Here is a 23,592-nt window from a genome sequence, read left to right as displayed (position 1 = left end):
TTTCAGGACTTTAAATATTGGGGTCCACTCTCTTCTAGCTTGTAGATTTCTGCTGAGAAACCTGATGATTATCTAATGGGCCTTCCTTTATATGTTGTATTCTTCTTTTCCCTGGCTGCCTTGAGAATTTTTTCTTTGCCGTTGGTTTGTGCCAATTTCATTATGATGTGCCTTGGAGTAGGTTTGTTGGGGTTAAGAAAACTCGGAGTTCTGTTTGCTTCTTGAATTTGAGGCTTTAGTTCTTTCCACAGGCTTGGGAAGTTCTCATCTATTATTTGTTTATGTTCTCCATTCCATTTTCTCTCTCTTCTCCCTCTGATATACCTATTATTCTTATGTTATTCTTTTTGATGGAGTCAGATAATTCTTGTAGGGCTATCTCATTTTTTTAAATTTTTGAGTCTCTTTCTTCTTCTCTCTGTTGTGCCTCAAGTTCCTTGTCTTCTATTTCACTAACCCTCTATTCTATCTGGCTAAGCTTGTTCTATAAGCTAAGCTTGTTACCTCGTTTTTTAGCTCGTGAATTGAGTTTTTCATCTCTGTTTGATTTGTTTTTATAGTTTCAATTTCCTTGGAAATATATTCTTTGTGTTCACCGAGTTGTTTTCTGAGCTCCCTAAATTACCCTTCTGTGTTTTCTTGTATATCTCTGAGTATTTTTAGGATTTCTATTTTGAATTCTCTGTCATTTAGCTCCAAGGTTTCCAATATATTAAATTTTTTCTCCATAGATTTTTCCTCATCTAGCTGTGTTACCTCTCTTTCTTCTGTATCCATGATATTCGATTTTCTCTTCCTTAATGGCATCTGAGGGTGGTTTTGTTGATAGTATTAATGAGATTCAATAAAGAATAAAAAGTTAAAAAAAATGAAAAACTGAAAAGAGTAGTTTTTTTAAAAAAAATTAATAATGAAATAAAGAAAAATGAAATAAAATAAAAATTTTTAAAAAAAAGGGAAATTATTCCCCCCCTCCTCCTTTTTTCCTCTCCTCTCCTCTCCCCTCTTTCTTGAGAAAATCTTGTGGTGAACTGTTAATTATATTGTACTAAATAGAACAAACAATGCCTGTAATGGAGGGCCTGAATTGGGGAAAAGTAATAAAGGGGCAAAAAAAAAAAAAAAAAGAAATAAAAGGCTGTATGGACCCACAAAAAGCAAATAAGAAAAAAATTTGGGTCAAGAATAAAATGATTTGCTTTTAGGTGTTGGTTGACTAAGAGTTATGATGAGAGGAATAAGAGGGAAACAGGAAAATGGGGGACAAATTAAAAAATTACTATTGTATTTAGTGGAACAAGAAGTAGATAAAATGGAGAGCCTGGGATGGGAGCACTGCTAGTGTGTTAAAAAGGTGAAGTAAAAACCCCCCAAAATGCCACAAATATAAGTTTGAGTCCCAGATAAGATATTGTTCATTATTGAGGTTTGAATGAGAGGAGACGTAAAGGAGAAAGGAAGAAACTAATATAGAGGGAGAAAAGAAAGAGAGAGAGAGAAAAAAAAGATGGAAACACTAAAAGAAGAAAAAAGAAAAAAGAGGGGAGAGAGAGAGTTAAGGGTTGTGGAGTGCAACCCTCATAGAGAGAAAGGAAGAGGAAAGAAAAGATAATGGGAGATGTAACACTTATGGGTAGTGTAGTTCAAGGAGAGGAGAGATAAGACCGGCAGAGAGTTAAACCAAATTGGAGGAGGAAAAAAAAAATCAAGAATGAAGAGAAACAAATGAACAAATATAGTAAAATGGGATAGGTTATAAAGTCTGCAGGTTATTGTTGATTTTGAGAGGTTATCTTCTTGCTTTTCCTTTTCTCTCCCTCTTCCTGGTCGGTGACTCTGTACCCCGGGTTCTGCCCCTTTGGCACACTCAGGTAGAGGTTTGCAGTTGATAAGTCTCTATGGCGAAGTCGTGTATTGTGCTTCAGTCTGGTTGGCAGTCGAGGCTCATTAGCATTTATAGGCTCCACCAGTGAGAGAGTCCGTGTTCCTGGAGCCTTTCTCCTAGTCTTTCCTTCCTCAATTAGTAGCCTGATAATCCAGCTATGGGGTTGCTGCTGCCTCTTCCTGGATAGTAATAGGCTCAAAGAGCTGGCAACTCCCCACTCTATTCCCACTCAGCAGAGGGCTCTGGGTGAGGCTCAGTCAGTCAGAGCTGCTAGCATAATCAGGCAGGGCTTCCGCCCACTCAAAGACCTCTGGCTCTGCCACTCTGTGGGATAACATGGGCGCGCACTGCCGAGGCACTTGGAGGAATCTCTTGCCCACTATCTGCGCGCGCAGACCAGGATATCAGGCCGGCTGCCTCACCCTCTGAGTGAAACCCCCGCCCGCACGGAAAAGTTCCAGCGTTGAAATTCGCTCTCACTCCGTCCCCAAGCGTGGCTTTTTCAAGGTGCTGGGGCGGCCCGAGATTCCGCTTTTGGCCCACACAAAGACCCCTGACTCTGCCCCTCTGTGGGATAACACGGGTGGGCACTGCCGAGGCACTCGGAGGAATCTCTCGCCCACTATCTGCGTGCGCAGACCAGGATATCAGGCCGGCCGCCTCACCTTCTGAGTGAAACCCCCACCCGCACGGAAAAGTTCCGGCGTTGGAATTGGCTCTTGCTCCGTCCCCGTGCGCGGCTTTCCCAGGGTGCTGGGGCGGTCCAGAGATTCTGCCTTCGCCCCACACAAAGGCCTCTGACTCTGCCCCTCTGTGGGGTAACACGGGCGCCCACTCCTGAGGCACTCAGAGGAATCTCTCGCTCACTCTCCATGCGCGCAGACCAGGATATCAGGCTGGCCACCTCACCCTCTGAGTGAATCCCCCTCCCGCATGGAAAAGTTCCAGCGTTGGAATTGGCTCTCGCTCCCTCCCCGTGCGTGGCTCCCTGGGGCAGCCCGGAGATTCCGCTTTCGGCCCACACAAAGGCCTCTGACTCTGTCTCTCTGTGGGATAACATGGGCGCCCACTCCCGGGGCTTTGGAAGGAATCTCTCGCCCACTATCTGTGCGTGCCGACCCGGAGATCGGGGAAACGGCTGCCCCGCTTGTCTTTCTTTGTCTGGGTTTGGCGCGAGTGTTAGCTTGTATTGCCCGGGTTGCGACAGGAACAGTTTTTCCTCGGCTTGGATCTCTGTGCCACAGCCTGGTTCAGCCGTTTGTGCCGCGGCCTGGATCTATTCACCCCCTTTGCCCGCCTTAGTTTCTATATTCTCAGTTCCCAGTGACAGCCGCCCTGTTTGATTAGTGAGGAAGGCGGAGCATTTCTTACTCCCTATTTCCTTCGGGGTTTGATTTTATTATATTTAGCCAATTTTTCGCTCAACCATACCTTCGGGTGTATTGTGAAACATCTGGAGGCTCCAAGGATAGGTTTTTCTGTTTCTGGTTGAAGATCTTGTTGAGTTTTGGGGGAGATTTATCGGTATCGCTTCCTACCGCGCCATTACTCTGATGTCACTCTCTGCCACCAACATCTTAATCATTTAAAGTGCTAGCAGAAGTGCAGATTCCAGAGCCCCATCTCCAATCTGATACCTTACATCTGTTGTGGAATCCAGAAATCTGCATTTTTATGTACACAACACACATTTGAGATTACTCTTTTGTACCCTGATCCACAAAGTGATGTACGTGGAAATATGGGGGGAGGGAGTACCAGTTCAAGTTAAACTTTTAAAGTTACTAGCTGTCTAAAATGGTTCTAAATATGATTTTTATTAGAGAAAGGTAAAAAAAAGTGACGAGAAATGGATATAGATTATTCCTGTATAATACACATATTTTCCTATAAATACATTTTAGGGCCCTGGCCAGTTGGCTCAGTGGTAGAGCGTCGGCCTTGCGTGCAGAAGTCGCGGGTTCGATTCCCAGCCAGGGCACACAGGATGAGTGCCCATCTGCTTCTCCACCCCTCCCCCTCTCCTTCCTCTCTCTTCTCTCCTCTCCTCTCCTCTCTTCTCCTCCTGCAGCCAAGGCTCCATTGGAGCAAAGATGGCCCGGGCGCTGGGGATGGCTCCTTGGCCTCTGCCCCAGGTGCTAGAGTGGCTCTGGTTGCAACAGAGCGACGCCCTGGAGGAGCAGAGCATCGTCCCCTGGTGGGCGTGCCGGGTGGATCCCGGTCGGGCGCATGCGGGAGTCTGTCTGACTGTCTCTCCCCGTTTCCAGCTTCAGAAAAATACAAAAAAAAAAAAAATACATTTTAGCTTAAATCTGCATTTCCCTAAGGACTAATAATGTTGAACATCTTTTCCTTTTTTATTGTCCAATAAAATACTCATGCTGTCTGCAAAATAGTTCACCACCCATGAAGTCTATGGTGGACGAGCACAGTCTCACACAGCATCAGGGTGGTTAACTCTTTCGAGGACTGGCACAAAATTTCTGGTGGACTGCCACCGGACCACAAACAGGTGGCTGAAAAATACTGTTCTAAGTGACAACTCAGCTGAGGTCCAGGTAACAAGCTGGCATTGACATGACAGCAATCATATCATACCTCTAGCTCTGGAGTCATCCCAGCTGAGGCCCAGATCACCATGGAACACAGGCAAGCTGCCTCTGCTGTGCTCTAAGTTCCTGACCTGCAGAACCTGACATCACAGTAAGATGATTTCTACGCCAGTAAGTTTTTCATTACTGTAAATTCATTAGAGAGATGTAGATATAATATAGGGGTAGTTCATTAGAGAGATGTAGATAATAAGTGGAATGTGAGATCAGAATATTATTATGTACTCATGTATATTCTTCATTATACTAATAACTTAAAGCCCATATCTTGATCATGATGGGTCATTTTCATAAATGTGGCCCAGTATAATTCCATAGCTAACCTCCTAACTGCTGGAATAAAGGACCGAAGACAAAGCTCAAGATATCAGGGGAGCTTTTTTCTTTGTATTTTTATTTTTCTGAAGTGAAGAGCAGGGAGGCAGAAAGGTCAACTTCCGCATCCGTCTGACTGGGATCTACCCAGCATGCCCACTAGGGGGCGATGCTCTGCCCATCTGGGGCGTTGCTCTGTTGCAACTGGAGCCATTCTAGTGCCTGAGGCAGAGGCCATGGAGCTGTCCTCAGCCCCCGGGCCAATGTAGCCTTGTCTGCATGAGGAGAGGAGAGAGAGAGTGAGAGAAATGAGAGGAGGAGGGGCAGGGAAGCAGATGGTTGCTTCTTGTGTGCCCTGGCTGGGAATTGAACCCGGGACTTCCACACATTGGGCTGATGCTCTACTACTGAGCCAACTGGCCAGGGCCCAGGGGAGCTTTTCTTAACACTAACTTTGCTACAGATGGGTCACAGAGTTCTAGGATTCTTAGATGGTCCAGCCAAGGTGGCATCAGACTAGACTTCCAGGGGTCTGGAAACAATCTCCCCCAGAGTCAAAAGTATCTGGGGAGAGGCAAAAGATGGAAGGGGGCATTAGGTTTATAATCATAGTAGCAGAGAAGTCTACGCCTTACTGTTGGCGGTGGACATGTCCTTTGGGCAGCATTCACGAGCAGGGCAGGTCCCAAGAGTCACATAAAATATTAGGGGAAGGACAGAGCAATAGGGAAGTAGAAACATTTAACTTCAGATATGAAGGAGCAGAACAAAAAACAGCAATTACTGAAGGAGTTTCATTAATATATATTTATAAAGTTAAGTTTTAGCTGTCCTACTCTTAATTTGAATACTTGTTACTTCTGTCTCAAAATAAAAGTTTCTGTTGATGCTGTCTGAATTTCACTAGTGTGAGAATAATCCTGGGTGTACTTGAGCACTAAGGATTTCTAATTCACAGAAAGCTCTCCAGAAACCAGATGCAGGCCCTTACTGGATATGAAAAGGAATTAGGCAGTATCATTCTTTATATTATCTTCATAATAGATGTGATAAGCTACAAAAACACCAAAAATTTTGAGGTGTGAAAGGCATCTTCAAATTCACACGCATGAATATTGTCTCATAGTACCTGAGGGTCAAACACTCTTTTAGACACAAAACTGGGTTTCACTGCTCCCAGTTTCCCTTCGGGGCCTGCAGGCATACCGACCTCAGGTGAGACTGAAGGCAGCAATGGTCAGTCGGCAAAAGTCAGGGAGAGCCCCAAGAGAAGTCAAAAGGGAGTTACAAAGTTGATCCCCTTACAAAGCCAGGAAGTTTCAGCTATGAGTAAGAGCCCTTCATACAGGGTGCTATACAATGCATCACATGCAAATTCAGACTAAAACCTGGTTTTTCCATACACGATACTTGAAATACATTATTTAATGTAGTTTATAACATGTTCTTACCTCTTCATTAAAAAAGTATGGGGAAATAGAAGGGGAACATTGCAGGAATCCCCCAGAAGAAACTGATATTTAGTATTTTACTAAATCTACAGAATTTTATATAATATCTATATATATATTCCTTCTTTACCTTTTTTGTTGATAAGAACTGAATCCAAGCGTTGTCTCAGTCTGTGAAAGGAAGAAAACAATAAAAGTACTAAACATCTTTATACTACAGACATACAAAATATCCAAAATATTTTGTTATAATTTCAACTTTGATTTTATGTTCACTTGAATTTCCAGGTTAAACCTGATCCCCAAATCATGAGATGATTTGTTACATTATATAGAGGTAGCCACTGCTTTTCCTAAGTTCGCATCACACCACTTTACTTCAAAAGAGGCCTATATTAAGCCTGTTTTCACTAACCGAAACAACCCAAAGAGGATTTTTGCTTTTACGAAAAAGGGTGAAAGCTAAACTAGAGCTCAGAGTTCACTCGGCAGCAGCAGTTACAGAGGCGAGGCGCTCCAGCAGTAAGAGCGACCCACCAAGCTCCTTCCCTGTAACCGCCCTCTGCATCTTAGCATCCAGCCCAGAGCCCTGACTACGTGTGGGAGCACCTGGGCCTTATCACCATTTATTTTGTGCATCCGTTACCAAGCTGTGTCCTAGAGCAGTAGTCCCCAACCCCCGGGCCGCGGACCAGTACTGGTCCGTGGGCCATTTGGTACCGGTCCACAGAGAAAGAATAAATAACTTACATTATATCCGTTTTATTTATATTTAAGTCTGAATGATGTTTTTATTTTTTAAAAATGACCAGATTCCCTCTGTTACATCTGTCTAAGACTCACTCTTGATGCTTGTTGCGTTCACGTGATACATTTATCCATCCCACCCTAAAGGCCAGTCTGTGAAAATATTTTCTGAGTCCATGGCCCAAAAAAGGTTGGGGACCACTGTCCTAGAGTATCAAAAAAGCCTAAGGGAGCTTGTAAGGGTGTTACACTTTACCATAAAAGTGGACATAATGAAGCATTTTGATCATGATGAATAAAATAAAGACATTATGCCTGTTGTACATTTTAGATCTAGAAACACAAAATTTTGCTTCTCCCCTGTACACCATTTCAGCTTATGAAAGGTTGCACAGAGGCCCTGGCAGTTAACTCAGTGGATAGAGCCTGGCGTGCAGATCTCCCAGGTTCAATCCCCCGTCAAGGCACACAGGAGAAGTGGCCATCTCCTTCTCTGCCCCTCCTTTTCCTCCTTCTCTCTCTTCCCCTCCTGCAGCCAGTGGCTCAATTGGTTCAATCATCGCACCTGGGCACAGAGGATAACAGTTGGTTAGAGTGCTGGCCTCACATGCTAAGGATGGTTTAGTTGATTCAAGCATTGGCCCCAGATGGGGTTGAGGGGTGGATCACGGTTGGGTACATGCAGGAGTCTATCTCAATATCTTTCCTCCTTTCACTTAAAAAAACAAACAAACAAAAAAGGCTGCATAGAAATGTCTGTTTTCAGATAGTAGGGGAACCTATTAATTCAAATGCAAGAATTATTTGGATTACATTTTAACACACATGCTAATAATACAAAGTAACGTTACTGATTTTTAAAAGTTTGCCAGACCAACACCTCCTATGAGAAGAGTCCTCTTCACAACCACTTTGTGAGGCTCCATGTGCCTCTCACTGTTCACTGCTCACTACTGTGTGTCAAGTGCTGGTGTGTAACATTTTCAGCCATTATAAAGCTCAAGGTATTGGAGAGGGACAGTGATTTAAAAAGTAAATAAGCCTGACCAGGTGGTGGCGCAGTGGATAGAGCGTCGGACTGGGATGCGGAAGGACCCAGGTTCGAGACCCCGAGGTCGCCAGCTTGAGCGCGGGCTCATCTGGCTTGAGCAAAGAGCTCACCAGCTTGGACCCAAGGTCGCTGGCTCCAGCAGGGGGTTACTTGGTCTGCTGAAGGCCCACGGTCAAGGCACATGTGAGAAAGCAATCAATGAACAACTAAGAAGTCGCAACGCACAACGAGAAACTGATGATTGATGCTTCTCATCTCTCTCCGTTCCTGTCTGTCTGTCCCTGTCTATCTCTGCCTCTGTAAAATAAATAAATAAATTAAAAAAAAAAAAAAAAAAAGTAAATAAGCCCTGGCCGGTTGGCTCAGCGGTAGAGCGTCGGCCTGGTGTGCGGGGGACCTGGGTTCGATTCCCGGCCAGGGCACATAGGAGAAGCGCCCATTTGCTTCTCCACCCCCCCTCCTTCCTCTCTGTCTCTCTCTTCCCCTCCCGCAGCCAAGGCTCCATTGGAGCAAAGATGGCCCGGGCGCTGGGGATGGCTCCTTGGCCTCTGCCCCAGGCGCTAGAGTGACTCTGGTCGCGGCAGAGCGACGCCCCGGAGGGGCAGAGCGTTGCCCTTGGTGGGCGTGCCGGGTGGATCCCGGTCGGGCGCATGCGGGAGTCTGACTGTCTCTCCCCGTTTCCAGCTTCAGAAAAATACAAAAAAAAATATATATATATATATATAATATATAAAGTAAATAAATATGTGTTTACACATTGAATAAAGGACTATGAAAATCCTGGAAAGGTGCTGGCTGTGTCAGAGAATAAATAGGTGACATGCTTAAACGTGACGAGGGAAGGCCTGTCTACAGAGGTAACTACTAAAGCCTTAAGGATAAAACGAGCTGTGTGCAGCAGCAAGACTGGGTGGTGGTGGAGAAGATGGCACATGCAGAGGGCCTCCTACAGGGAAGAGGTTGGATGTTTGAAAAACAGACAGCAGGTGTATTTGGCTAGAGCTCTTAGAGAGAAGGGAGAAAGAATAGGAAGGTGAGGCAGGGGCAGATTATGCTGTGCTCTGGGAAGAAGCCATGGTAAGAAGTTTGAAATTTGTATATTCTAAATGCAATACAAGGAATCTGGGGGAGTAAGAGATAGAAACTGACATGGTTTTAAAGATATTATTCTGGCTCTAGTGTAGAGGACAGAGGAGAGGACAAGAGAAAAAGCAAGAAGTTGGGAGGACCCAATGAAGGAAATGAAGTGCTTAATAATGATGTGTGAGCAAATGCCCAGACTCTAAGGAAGACCATCAGTCAACTTACCCCAAAAGGTTAGCTTCCATGTTATAATTAGAAAAAGCTGTAGATTTGTGCCATTATTTTTTCCCATTAATATACATTATTTTAAAATGGTATTTTGGAGAGTGTATATCAGGGGTCTCAAACTCAACTCAGCATGTGGGCCGCAGAGCAAGATCACAGCCGTTCGGCAGGCCGCACTAGGTCTACAAAAGGCAACTGTTATGCAACACTTTTCTCACTGCAGTTGAAAACAAAAAAAAATCAGTACAACAAGCACAATCGTACATGCAGTTTACTCAGTGTCACAAAACGACCAGAAACTGTAGTTCGCATCACAACTGCTGTTAACTAAGCTAATATCTAGCTAGGATGCTAGAGAAATGAAAAATACAAGTAGGCCCCTAGGCTTACTTAATTTTATCCAAAATATTTTGAACTTCGTGGATTAGTCTGCGGGCCACACAAAATTGTTCGGCGGGCCGCATGCGGCCCGCAGGCCACGAATTTGAGACCCCTGGTGTATATGGAGTAAATATGGCACATATGGGAAATGTCCTTATTTTTAAAAGTGAATGAATGCTTGAGTGAAGGTTAAATGTCAGGATACCTGTAATTTTCTTTAAAATGTTTCAGTGACCTAATGTGTGTGTGCATGAAAGTATATGTGCATATAAAGCAAATACAGTAAAATGCTAACAACCGCTGGGTCTATCTCAGTGGTAGGTGATGGGTGTTCATTCTCTCAACCCTTTTATTTTCTGTACTTAAAGAGAAATTCTTTAACTTTCTATTATGGGAGAAAATACTTGCAAATTATGTATCTGATGAAAGATTAATATATAGAATATATAAAGAACCTCCACAACTCAACAGCAAAAAACAACCTGATTAAAAAATGGAGAGGACTTGAATAGACATTTCTCTAAGGAGGACACACAAATGGCTAGAAGACACATAAAAAGATATTCAATAGGGAAATGCAAATCAAAACGACAATGAGATGCTATACTACTTCATTCCATCAGGATAGTGACTATAAAAACCTCAGAAAACAAGTGTTGGTAAATGGAATAACTGAAGTTTGTGATGCAGAGAAACGGGACCCCTTGTGCACTGCACTGCTAGTAGGAGTGTGAATGTACAGCCATGCGAAGAATGGTCTGGTAGTTCCTCAAAAGATGGAACAATTACCGCATGACCCAGTAATCCACTGCTGGGTATAAACGCAAAAACACTGCAAATAGAAGCAGGGACTCAGATGTCTGGACATCATGTTCACAGCAGCATCTTTCACAATAGCTAAAGAGGGGAAGTAACCCAAGTACCTATCAACTGATATATAGATGAACAAAATGTAATTTATACAGCAGAACATTAATCAGTCTTAAAAAGAAAGGAAATTCTGATAGATGCTACAACACAGGTGGACCCTGAAGGTTAAGTCTAATACTTATACTAAGTGACATAAGCAGTCACAAAAGGACAAATGCGATAAGATTCCACTTACATGAGGTACCTAAAGTTGTCAAATTCAGAGACAGAAAGGAAGATGGTGCAGTAAAACAACCAGGGTCTGGGGAGGGGAGTTGCAGTGTTCCAGTTTGGGATGATGGACAGTCCTGGAGTTGGATGGTGCTGACGTGAAACAAGTATAAACACACCTAATTCAACTAAACTGTACATTTAAAAGTGGTTAAAAATGTAATTTTTATGTTACGTAAATCTTACCACATTCAAAACAAAGAAAACACCGCAAAACTACAGCAATCAAGATAGTGTGGTACTGATATAAAGGTAAACAGATTAATGGAACAGGAGAAAGTCCAGATATAAGCTCACACTCATTTGATTTTCAAAAAATAGATCAATGAAATTCAATAGAGAAACATACTTTTCAACAAATGGAGCTAAAACAGCCAGACAAACCTACTGAAAGGAAAGTAAGCCTTAATGCCACACCAGGCACTCAAACTAGTTTGAGATAAAAACTAAAGCATAGAAACTAAAATTACAGAGCTTTAATAAGAAAACATAGATTATCTCTGCAACCCTGAAATAGACAATGATTTCATGAATGAGGCAAAACACTACTAAGTATAAAAGAAAAAAAAAATGATGATAATCTCAAAAAGACAGTTATAAAAATGAAAAGGCAAACCACACAGAGAAAATATTTGCAAATCACGTTTTATTAAGAACTTGTACCTTGCCTGACCAGGCGGTGGCGCAGTGGATAGAGCGTCGGACTGGGATGCGGAAGACCCAGGTTCGAGACTCCGATGTCACCAGCTTGAGCACGAGCTCATCTGGGTTGAGCAAAAAAAGCTCACCAGCTCGGACCTAAGGTCCCTGAGCAAGGGGTCACTCGGTCTGCTGAAGGCCCACGGTCAAGGCACATATGAGAAAGCAATCAATGAACAACTAAGGTGTCGCAACAAGAAACTGATGATTGATGCTTCTCATCTCTCTCCTTTCCTGTCTGTCTGTCCCTATCTATCCCTCTCTCTGACTCTCTCTCTGTCCCTGTAAAAAAATAAATAAATTAATTAATTAAAAAAAAAGAACTTGTACCTTGCACATATAAAGAATCTTAATTAAAAAACCCCCAATTTTTTGCCTGACCAGGCGGTGGCGCAGTGGATAGAGCATCGAACTGGGATGCAGAGAACCCAGGTTCAAGACCCGAGGACGTCAGCTTGAGTGCAGGCTCATCTGGTTTGAGCAAAATCCCACCAGCTTGAACCCAAGGTCGCTGGCTCCAGCAAGGGGTTACTCGGTCTGCTGAAGACCCGCGGTTAAGGCACTTAGGAGAAAGCAATCAATGAACAACTAAGGTGTTGCAACACGCAATGAAAAATTAATGATTGATGCTTCTCATCTCTCTCTGTTCCTGTCTGTCTGTCCCTGTCTATTCCTCTCTCTGACTCACTCTCTGTCTCTGTAAAAAATAAATAAGTAAATAAAAAAACAAAAAACCCAATTTTTAAAAATTGGCAATTATACAAATGTCAGCTAAGCACATGAAAAGATACTCAGTATCAGCTATTAAGGAAAAGCTAAACTACAACAATAAATATTCTGCTTACAAAAATTAGGGGATATTTCAAAATGAATATGAAGCTATAAAATATCCCCTAATTTTTGTGAGCAGTATACATACCTATTATAATGCCCAAAATGGAAAAAAACTGATTATACAAAAGGCTGTTGAGGATGTGGAGTAACCATAATTTTCTTTCAAACATAGCTAGTGGGAATGCAAATTAGAGTCATCACTTAAGAAGCTTGGCAATTTCTTACCAAGGTAAACATATACCTACCATATGACCTACAACAGCACCCCTAGATATTTGCACAAGAGGAACAAAAGCATATATCCATCCAAAGGCTTGTACATGAATGTTTACAATAGCTTTAGTTGCAGTCAGTCAATACTTAGAACAACCCAAATTTCCATCTACACAATGGAATACTAATCAGCGCATGCGTTCACACACACACACACACAGAACAAACTCAAGATTGAGAACCTTTTTTTCCCCATTAAACATTTCTTTATTGTTTTAAACAAATATGTATTATTTTAAAAATAACTAAAAAAGACAGTATTTCAATAAAAAAATAAACTATTGATACACGCAACAACATGAATAAATGGCAAAATAATTATGCTGACTGGGACTCCCCCTACCCCAAACCCTGGCCCTTTTAACTTTCTGTCTCTATGAATTTGATCTACCCCAAAGTACATTCTGTATGATTCCATTTATATAAAGTGGTTTAAAATACAAATGAACTGATAGTGATAGAAAGCAGATCAGTGGTTGCCTAAAGAGAGAGAGTGAGGATAAAAAGATCACCAAAGGTCAAGAGTCAACTTTCATGGCTGATGGATCTGTTATCTTGATTGTAGTGATGGACTCACAGGTGTATAGCGGTAAGTATATCATACTTTTCAAATTGCAGACTAAGTCTATACACTTAGGCAACGTGACCAGAATATTGTATGTCACTTCAAAAAAAGCGTCACCTAACAATTCTAGAGGAGCAAAACTGGTTCCCATTTGAAGTTGACAGAATGGGCACTAGGAAGTATATCACCTGTGTACACTTTTTTTTTTTGTATTTTTCTGAAGTTGGAAATGGGAAGGCAGTCAGACTCCCACATGCACCCGACCGGGATCCACCGGCATGCCCACCAGGGGGAGATGCTCTGCCCATCTGGGGCGTTGCTCTGTTGCAACCAGAGCCATTCTAGCGCTGGAGGCAGAGGCCATAGAGCCATCCTCAGCCCCCAGGCTAACTTTGTTCCAATGGAGCCTTGGCTGCAGGAAGGGAAGAGAGACAGAGAGGAAGGAGAGGGGGAGGGGTGGAGAAGCAGATGGACACTTCTCCTGTGTGCCCTGGCCAGGAATCGAACCCAGGACTCCTGCATGCCAGGCCGACGCTCTACCACTGAGCCAACCGGCCTGGGCCTGTGTACACTTTCTTGGGGGGGGGGGGAACCTTCAGTAAGACAATCTGGCCAAAAAGATTACTCATGAAGAATTGCAAATGAGGAAGCTATCTTGTGAAAGATAAGTAGATACTTAAGGTAAAGGAACTGTGGAAATAGGATAGAAAAGTCGAAAGTAAATGTTTTTGAAGTATAAGTCACAAAATAGAAAAATAACTATTTAACTATAATAAAAAGTAAAAATCTCAGGATGTGCCAACAATACACCCTAAGAACTGAAAGAAAGGGAGAGATCATAACAAACACTATTTTAATTAAAAGGTAATGTGAAAAATAAAGGTTTAGACATATCTTAAACGTGTATCTGAAAATTAAACCTCTAAATGAAGAAAGAGAAAACAAAAGGAAAGCATAAAAATTAGATGGACTGGATTAAACACAAATGCATTATGATTAAATGAGATCATCAACTTTTCTGTTTAGAAAAGACAAAAGGATTGTCAAAACAGGAGCACAAGGAGGAAAAAAAGCAAGCAAGGAAGTTATACATTAATAACCTTACATCTGGCCCTGGCCGGTTGGCTCAGTGGTAGAGCGTTGGCCTGGCGTGCAGAAGTCCCGAGTTCGATTCCCGGCCAGGGCACACAGGAGAAGCGCCCATCTGCTTCTCCCCCCTCCCCCCTCTCCTTACTCTCTGTCTCTCTCTTCCCCTCCCGCAGCCGAGGCTCCACTGGAGCAAAGATGGCCCGGGCGCTGGAGATGGCTCCTTGGCCTCTGTCCCAGGCGCTAGAGTGGCTCTGGTCGCAACAGAGCGACGCCCCAGAGGGGCAGAGCATCGCCCCCTGGTGGGCGTGCCAGGTGGATCCCGGTCGGGTGCATGCAGGAGTCTCTCTGACTGTCTCTCCCCGTTTCCAGCTTCAGAAAAATACCAAAAAAAAAAAAAAAAAAAAAAAAAAAAAATTACCTTACATCTATGTAAAAATCTTTATAAAATAGCAAAAAGAAAAAATAAAGGACACGGAGAAAAGAGTACTGTGATTGAAATGTAAGCAAAGGACAAGAACAGACAATTCACTAAAGAAAAATAAATGGCCAATAATCATGTGAAAAGATGCTCACCCTCACTAAATAATGAAGCAATCCTTAGAAGATAATGAGATTTCATATTTCATCATCTGACTGGCAGGCATTTTTGAACTTTACGAATGCTTTATCAGGAGTACACAGGGTTCTAAAAAAATGCTGTTACATTTTTTTTGGATTTTCTATCAAATCTAAGACACATTTATAATATTTCAAAGTAAATTTCACTGAATCACAGAAACTTAAGGTTGGTAATTCCTGACTTAATTGCAAATGATCTTTTCATTGTGTCTATCTCAAAAGACAAGCATAAGCATAGTCTCCTTCCCACCCAGAATTCAGAGTCTACACTGCTACTGCATGTAAGGACTCCAGCCTCAGCCCAGATCACTGAGAGGCTCCAGATGTCAGAACAATCTCATCACAGTTGCTCAGAGAGCATGCCCAACCCAAACAGGGATATATGGAGGAAAAGATATTCTGCCAATTGAATGGACCAGCCTCTGCAAATATAAATAATATGTGACATATTCTCAAATATTAAATTCTCTTATCACAAAAATAACCACATGATCATTTTTCCCCTATAACTTAGTAGCTCTCCTCTGGGGCTATTTAGTCTTCTAGGGGCACTTGGCAGTATCTTGATATTTTTAATAACCACAACTGAGGGGGCTATGCCACTGGCATCTAGAGGGCAGAAGCCAGGGAAGCAGATAAATACTCTATAATGCACAGGCCAGTCTTCTTCCCACTCCCCCATCCCAACCTCCAAAAACATCTGGACCAAAATGTAAATAGTGTCAAGATTGACAACCCTTCTGTAACCTGAATTTTATAAAGAAATAGTAATAATTTATATTTTCATTTGTAATGACATCTCCTTGCATTATAAGTCAAACCACAACTGCCACTGTATCTCTAGTGGCCTTTGCAGTTTTTACACATTGGAGATACTATATTTTACAGAAAAGGAAACAAAACTTCTGAATAATTCAAATTACTGGTCCAAGAACAAATGGTATGAGTCAGAACTCATATCCTGATATTTGGTCTTTTATTACATACTTATTATGACACATACCCTTGATAAGACTATCTGTGCCTAATACTGATTTCTCTTAGCTTACATGAGCTGACGTTGGTCCTATTATTGCTAACAATTTTTAATGTGGTAATCATTTTATACTATATAATTGCTGGACAGAATATTTAATTTCCTTAGAAAAATTCAACTAAATAAAATTTACTACAGATTAAGACAAGGCTAGTAGTGTACAAGGCACTAGGCGCTTAGATATAAGACAAGGTGTGTGCCAGACTAGAATTTAAGATCCTCAATGGCACCAAGGGCCATGCTGGGAAGCTTTCCCTAGGGCCATGCTTGAGAGAAAGAGCCAAGTTTCCTTGCAGATGATCAGATTTGTCATCACTTTCAGATATAAAATCACAAACTTCTTCAAGGATTGGGGTAGGAGTAAAGGATACAGTCTGTTTTTGATTAAGAAAACTAAACAGATGCTTTTGCCTCTCATCAACTACCCACTTACCATCCTCCCAAAAATTTTCTGAAAATAACCCCATCATTGAAAACAGGCAAAGTGCCTGTGAGACAGTTATAGAAAATTTTAAATCACTTAAGAAACATTTTTGTTTTAGCCCTGGCCGGTTGGCTCAGTGGTAGAGCGTCAGCCTGGCGTGCAGGGGTCCCGGGTTCGATTCCCGGCCAGGGCACACAGGAGAAGCGCTCATCTGCTTCTCCACCCCTCCCCCTCTCCTTCCTCTCTGTCTCTCTCTTCCCCTCCCGCAGCGAGGCTCCATTGGAGCAAAGATGGCCCGGGCGCTGGGGATGGCTCCTTGGCCTCTGCCCCAGGCGCTAGAGTGGCTCTGGTCGCGACAGAGCGACGCCCCGGAGGGGCAGAGCATCGCCCCCTGGTGGGCAGAGCGACGCCCCTGGTGGGCGTACCGGGTGGATCCCGGTTGGGCGCATGCGGGAGTCTGTCTGTCTCTCCCCGTTTCCAGCTTCAGAAAAATACAAACAAACAAACAAACAAAAAAACCCAAAACATTTTTGTTTTGCTACATGTGTTTGCCTATGTGTATTTTGTTTTTGTTTTTTTATTTTTACAGGGACGGAGAGAGAGTCAGAGAGAGGGATAGACAGGGACAGACAGACAGGAATGGAGAGATGAGAAGCATCAATCATCAGTTTTTCATTGCGAGACCTTCGTTGTTCATTGATTGTTTTCTCATATGTGCCTTGACCACGGGCCTTCAGCAGACTGAGCAACAACCCCTTGCTTGAGCCAGCGACCTTGGGTCCAAGCTGGTGAGCTTCTTTTTTTTTTGCTCAAGCCAGATGAGCCTGCGCTCAAGCTGGCGACCTCGGGGTCTCGAACGTGGGTCCTCTGTATCCAAGTCCGACGCTCTATCCACTGCGCCACCGCCTGGTCAGGCTGCCTATGTGTATTTTTAATGTAAATTTTTATTGCAAAAACTAGATTCACACACAGCTGTAAGAACTAAAATAACAGAGAGGTATATTTTACCCAGTTTTCCCCAATGTAACATTTGGTAAAAACTATGGTAGAGATCACAACCAGGAAACTGACACTGACACAATCACATACCTTGTCCAGATTTCCCCAGTTTTACTTGTACGCATTTATGTGTTTGCGTGTCTGTAACTTCTACACAATATTCTCACTTGTGTAGGTTCAAGAATCCAACACAGCAGTCACGATTCAGAACATTCCATCATCACAAGGATCCTGGGTGCTACACTTTACAACAACCCACCTACTTCCCTCTCCCCTTAAGCTCCAGCAACCACTCCTGTTATTCATGTCTAAAATGTTGTCATCTCAAAAACTGTCATGTGTACATGGAATCATACAAATACAATCCTGGGACTGGCTTCATTACTCAGCATAATTCTCTGGGGATTCACTCAGTTGCTGCATGTGGCAAGGACTGTTCCTCTTTACTGCTGAGTAGTGTTTCATGGCATGGGTAGTCCACAGCTTGTTTAACTAGTCACCCTCTGAAGGACACCTGGGTTGTTTCCAGCTTTTGACTATTACAAATAAAGCTTCTATGAAGCAGACTTAGTGTGAATATAAATTTCCATTTCTCTGGGAATATTCACAAGAGTGCAACATTAGGTTACAATTTAACTACCTTTAGTTTTATGAGAAACTGCTAAACTGTTTTCCAGAGTGGCATACTACTTACATGCCTACTAGCAATGTATGAGTGATCCAGTTTCTCTCCATCCTTGCTAGCACTTGCTATTGTCACTATGTTGTGTGTGTGGTTTTAATTTGCATTTTCCCAATAGATAATGATGTTGAACAGCTTTCTATGTCCTTTTTGTCATTTGTATATCCTTTTCAGTAAAATGTCTGCTCATGTCTTTTGCAAACTTCTAATTGAACATTTTCTTATTATGGCGTTTTGACAGCTCTTTATATATTCTAAAATCTAGGTTCTCTGTCTCTTAGTCTACAGTCTGACTTTTGATCTACTCAGAGGTCTTTTGCATAGCAAGTTTTTAATTCATCAATTTTTTCCTTTATGGAGATTGTACTTCTGTGTCAAGTTTTTGGTGTCAAGAACTCTACTCCCTCTCTCCCTTCCTCCCTCCTTCCTTTCTCTCTCTCTCTCTCTCTCTCTCTCTTTCTTTTTTAATTCAGTGAGAGGAAGAGAGGCAGTGACAGACTCCCGCATGTGCCCCACCAGGATCCACCCGGTAAGCCCACTAGGGGGCGATGCTCTGCCCATCTGGGGTGTTGCTCCATTGCTCAGTAACCGAGCTCTTCTTGGTGCCTAAGGTGGAGGCCATCAAGCCATCCTCAGTACGTGGCGCCAACTCACTCCAACTGAGGTATGGCTGCAAGAGGGAGCAGGATTTAACAGGAGGAGAAGAGAGAGAGAGAGAAAGAGAGAGGGAGAGAGAGAGAAATGAGAGGAGGAGGGGTGGAGAAGCAGATGGGTGCTTCTCCTGTGTGCCCTGACTGGAAATCAAACCTGGGACATCCACACACTGGGCCACTGAGCCAACTGCCAGAGCACTGGCTCTATCTTTGTAGAGCTTACCACAGACTCTACTGCTTCTGATCTGACTTAACCCCCACTCTTACCTCCCCAGACCTCCAGGAAATATTTAACTTAAAAGATAATTCATACAGCTAAAGAGGTTTTTATTATTACCAACAACTCTACTGATCTTTCTTCACATAAAGCTCATAAAATATATTTCACAGAAATCAGCTACATATTTTTAAAAAAATCAGATATTATTCAAAGCTTGACATCGAGATAATTCTTTAATTTAAAATAAAATTAGGACTCTGGATGGCTGGCTCAGTGGTAGAGCGTCGGCCTGGCATGCAGGAGTCCCGGGTTCGTTTCTCGACCAGGGCACACAGGAGAAGCACCCATCTGCTTCTCCACACACCCACCTCTTTCCTCTCTGTCTCTCTCTTCTCCTCCCACAGCCAAGGCTCCATTGGAGCAAAGTTGGCCCGGGCACTGAGGATGGCTTTGTGGCCTCTGCCTCAGGTGCTAGAATGGCTCTGGTTGCAACGGAGCGACACCCCAGATGGGCAGAGCATCGCCCCCTGGTGGGCGAGCCGGGTGGATCCCAGTCGGACGCATGCGGGAGTGTGTCTGACTATCTCCCTGTTTCCAACTTCAGAAAAATACAAAAAAATAATAATAATAATAATAAATAAATAAATAAAATTACCTGTAGTAGCCCTCCATCATCAAAACGAAGTACTTCTATGATGCTCTCCGATGAAATAAATGCTGTGAAGAAAACAAAACATACTATTGTTTATCAGAAACATAAATTTGATTTAAATACAATCATTTTACCTTAAAGTTTACTGCTACAATTTTATATTTTAAAAATATACTACTTGATAGTGACAGTTAAAGAGGAAATATGACTAATACATCAGGGTTTTAGCAACAATGAAATGTTTTAAAATAAAACAATACAACTCAATTAGAAACTAGTTTTAAACAATGTACAGGCTGTGTAAACCACTTGTAGAATAGCTATTCCTACTATGCTGCCAGAAAGCACAGTCATGTTTGACTAGATGCAGCTGATTATTTTCATTGATAGATAATTGGAAATATCATAAACACATTGCAAAGATCACAAGATTGTTATTTCCCCTCAAAATGATATGCTGGCATTTTATAGCAGCTCTTTTGGGGGGATGGTATAACCTGGGATCAACAGTCAAAAGAGACTTGGTAGGGTACTGGGCAAGAAAAATGGCAAAAGGAGATTACTTTATTCCAAGAAATGGAGCACAATGCAAAGCCAAGATACAAAATTAACATACTTGCACCACATACTCCAACAACTGTGCTCCTAGATATTTACCCAACCGACTTGAAAACATATGTCCACATGAAAATCTGCATGCTGTTCCTTATAGCAGCTTTATTCACTACAACTGGACACAATCAAGATGTCCTTCAACAGGTGACTAAATAAACTGCAGTTCATCCTTACAATGGACTACTATTTGGTGATAAAAAGTAAAAGAAAGGGCTATATACTGTATGATTCCAAGTATGTGAAATTCTGGAAAAGGCCATATTATAGAAATGGTAAAAGACCAGTGGTTGCCAAAGGGTTCAGGGAGAGAAAGAAAAGGTTGAAAGAGTGAAGCACAACAAATTGTTCAGGGCAGTGAAACTATTCTGCATGATCTTGTAATGTAGATACAACACACTATGCATTTGTCAAAACAAAACTCAACAGCACGAACCGAGAACCTAATATATGCAATTAAAATACCATTTTGGAGATTAGGGGATCCCATAGTGGAATACAGAAGGTGACAAAACAATTTATATTACCAATGTATAAAACCAACTCACTGAAGGGTGGTAGAGGGGGTCAAGTTGCTGATATAATTTGGAAATTGGTGAAATCTGCAAGACTACAGGCAAAAGAAACTATATAAGCACTGTACTCTGGTTGATAAAATTATTTCCTGCAGGGGTTTGGGTTAATAATTGTGATGCTGATATATGTATACTTGAATTGAACAGTTAGACATGGGAGTTAGATTTCTCACTGTTGGAATTAGAGTTTAGACAAAAGCAAGGGAAGAAGGCTAGAATGATCTATGTGGTAATAAATTAGAGTTGGCAACATCAGTATGCAGACAGAAATTTATGGATGTGTTAGGTTCCAGAATCCCTGCGATAGACGAAAATCCGCAAAGTAGTGAACTTACATTTATTTTATTATTTATATATATTTTAAGGCTTTATAAACCCTCCCCACACTCTTATAAACCTTTCCCACACTTACTTTGCTTATTTTACAGCAGAAATAATTAAAATAATAAATATAGAAAAATACCTATATACCACAAAATCCTGCGATATAGCAAAAAGTCCGTGATACAGTGAGACCACAAAAAGTGAACTGTGATATGGCGAGGGACGACTATATACACAGGTTAGTATACACACATACATTTCCTTGCTCTGTCAATTGAGAGGGCCCAGAAGCAATTATATCCCAGCAGCAAAGAGTACACTTAGCACCCAGGTCTTGGTTTATAATACCATCCTCCAATAAAAAGAACCAAGGCTTCTAGGAGAGGTGGTTGAATCCAGGGATAGGGCAGAGAATACACAAAATGAAACTAGAGAATCTTGTGATGCTTCAAACTGACAAAATGCTAAAAACAATAAAAAACCTACATTGAGAATATGCCAAAAGGACATGAATTAACAGAAAGAGTTCCCAAATGGGCAAAGGTGAAACAACCTGAGCAATAAAATAAAGTAGTATTAGATTATAACCCAAAGTATAAAATAAATATCCATACGTCCATACTGATACAAATAAATGACTGAATAAATGAGGGAGAAGAGAAAAAATTCCTAGGTAGAAAAATTCAAAATAATTTATATAGAAACTCTTTATCTAGATAACTCCCCACTGCTTAAGCATAGGATACACACAGTGACTTGCTTCAGAGAAAATAGTATAGAAAGGAGGGAAAAAAGTAAATTCACAATGGAAAAACCTGATGCACATTACTTCAGTTAGCTGATCAAGGTCAATTTCCACAGTGAAAAGTCCTGTTGATAGTACGTACCACACTTGATATGATGTATAATAAAAATGGTACTTTATCTCTGTGCTCTTCCTCCCAAAATCACTTAGCCCCAGTCTCATTATGAGAAAAATACCAGACAAATCTCACTGATGACATTCTACAAAATACCTGACTAGTACTCCTGAGAACTGTCAAGGTCATAAAACAAGAAGTCTGAGAAGCTGTCATAGACCAGAGGCGCCTCAGAGGACCTGACTACTAAATGTCCTGGGGTATCTTACATGAGATCCCAGAAAAGAAAAAGGAAATTAGGTAAATGCTAAGGAAATAGGAATAATATATGGGTTTCATTTAATAAGAATGTACCAATACTGGGTCATTAGCTGTAAAAAAGAAAAGTACCATATTAAAGGAAGCTGTTAATAGGGAAAACTGGGGAGGGTATAAAGGAACTGTGTACTATATTTAAATGTTTATATAAAACCAATATTGTTCTAAAATGAAAAAAATTTTAAAAATAACAAAACAACAATATTTCATTTGGCCTAATATGGCGTTCATGAACTCTTCTTCATTGGTCTCAGGGAAGAAGCTTGCTGCAGAGTCCCTGAGCAAAAAGGTGGGATTTGCTCAGGAAAAAGCTTGCTGGCTTTTCTAGTATGGCTAAAGCTGAAGTTGAACAGCAGCTTGAGATGTTGAGATACTAGCAACTTAGATTACTTCACAGAATTGGGTATTGTTTTCCTGCCTGTGAGCCTAATTTTTCCCTTACTCTAGTAATCACATCTTGATTTGTATTTTGGGAAACCTGTGTCTTCTATTTCTTGTATTTCTCTTCAACCATGTATCAACCTAAAATTTCCTAAGGCTGACAGACCAGAGAAAGAGGCTGACAATTCCATCATTACAGCAAGAGTTTATTAAGGGAACTTACATATGGGGAGTGTCTTGGGTTGACAACATGGATATACTCTGCCTCTGTAGTAGGGGCTAAAGAATTAAACAACAGGGCAGGGGAGATAGGAATATTGGGGTATCATCGGCACCGGATAAAGAAAAGCTGCCTTACAATCTTGCAGGGGGCAGAGCAAGGGCCTGTTCCAGAAACCAGTAGGCCTGGGGCACAAGGAAGGGGTCTAACAGACAATTTCTGAGGAGATTTATGAGAACTGATCCCTGTTCTGGCCCAAATCTAGCTTGTGGATCCAGCAGTGGTCACATCATAGAACAGTCTCTTGTACACACAACCTATTTTACTCCTGCTCAGCCCCCACCAGTCCTCAGTACATAGGGAACATACAGTGAATATCGAGGGCATGAATCAAATCCCACCTTTTTACTCAGGTATAAGTTGGTATTTGCACTCACTGCTACAAACTACCTTTCTGTCTGTTGTCTCTAGTCCTCACAATGAATCCCAAATTGTCCCAATATTCCCCAATTCAAGCAGCAGTCAGATATAATAGAAATAAAAATAATATCTAATAGTTACTGATCACTATGTTCTTAAACTTCCAATCAATCCTGTGAAACAGACATTATGGATTCCATTTGAAGATGTTAACTGTAATCTCCAAGACAATCATTTATAAAAAATTG

At 41.8% G+C, this 23,592-nt stretch overlaps 1 protein-coding gene across 2 annotated transcripts in view; it reads right to left on the bottom strand.

The window, feature by feature from the left end:
* TMEM131 (transmembrane protein 131) overlaps positions 1-23,592 on the bottom strand; it is a 248,473-nt gene that overhangs the window by 157,393 nt on the left and 67,488 nt on the right. For both annotated transcript variants that reach the window (XM_066377627.1, XM_066377628.1), the window contains exons 2-3: positions 19,638-19,699; positions 6,394-6,434 (exon numbers count right to left, since the gene is read on the bottom strand). In XM_066377627.1, coding sequence (XP_066233724.1) covers positions 6,394-6,434; positions 19,638-19,699 — 103 coding nt within the window. The remainder of the gene's footprint in view (positions 1-6,393; positions 6,435-19,637; positions 19,700-23,592) is intronic.

This window comes from Saccopteryx leptura, chromosome 3, assembly GCF_036850995.1.
Source record: "Saccopteryx leptura isolate mSacLep1 chromosome 3, mSacLep1_pri_phased_curated, whole genome shotgun sequence".
Lineage (NCBI taxonomy): Eukaryota > Metazoa > Chordata > Mammalia > Chiroptera > Emballonuridae > Saccopteryx > Saccopteryx leptura.
Note: the sequence above shows the minus strand (reverse complement) of the source record. Positions and strands in the feature narration are given on the sequence as shown.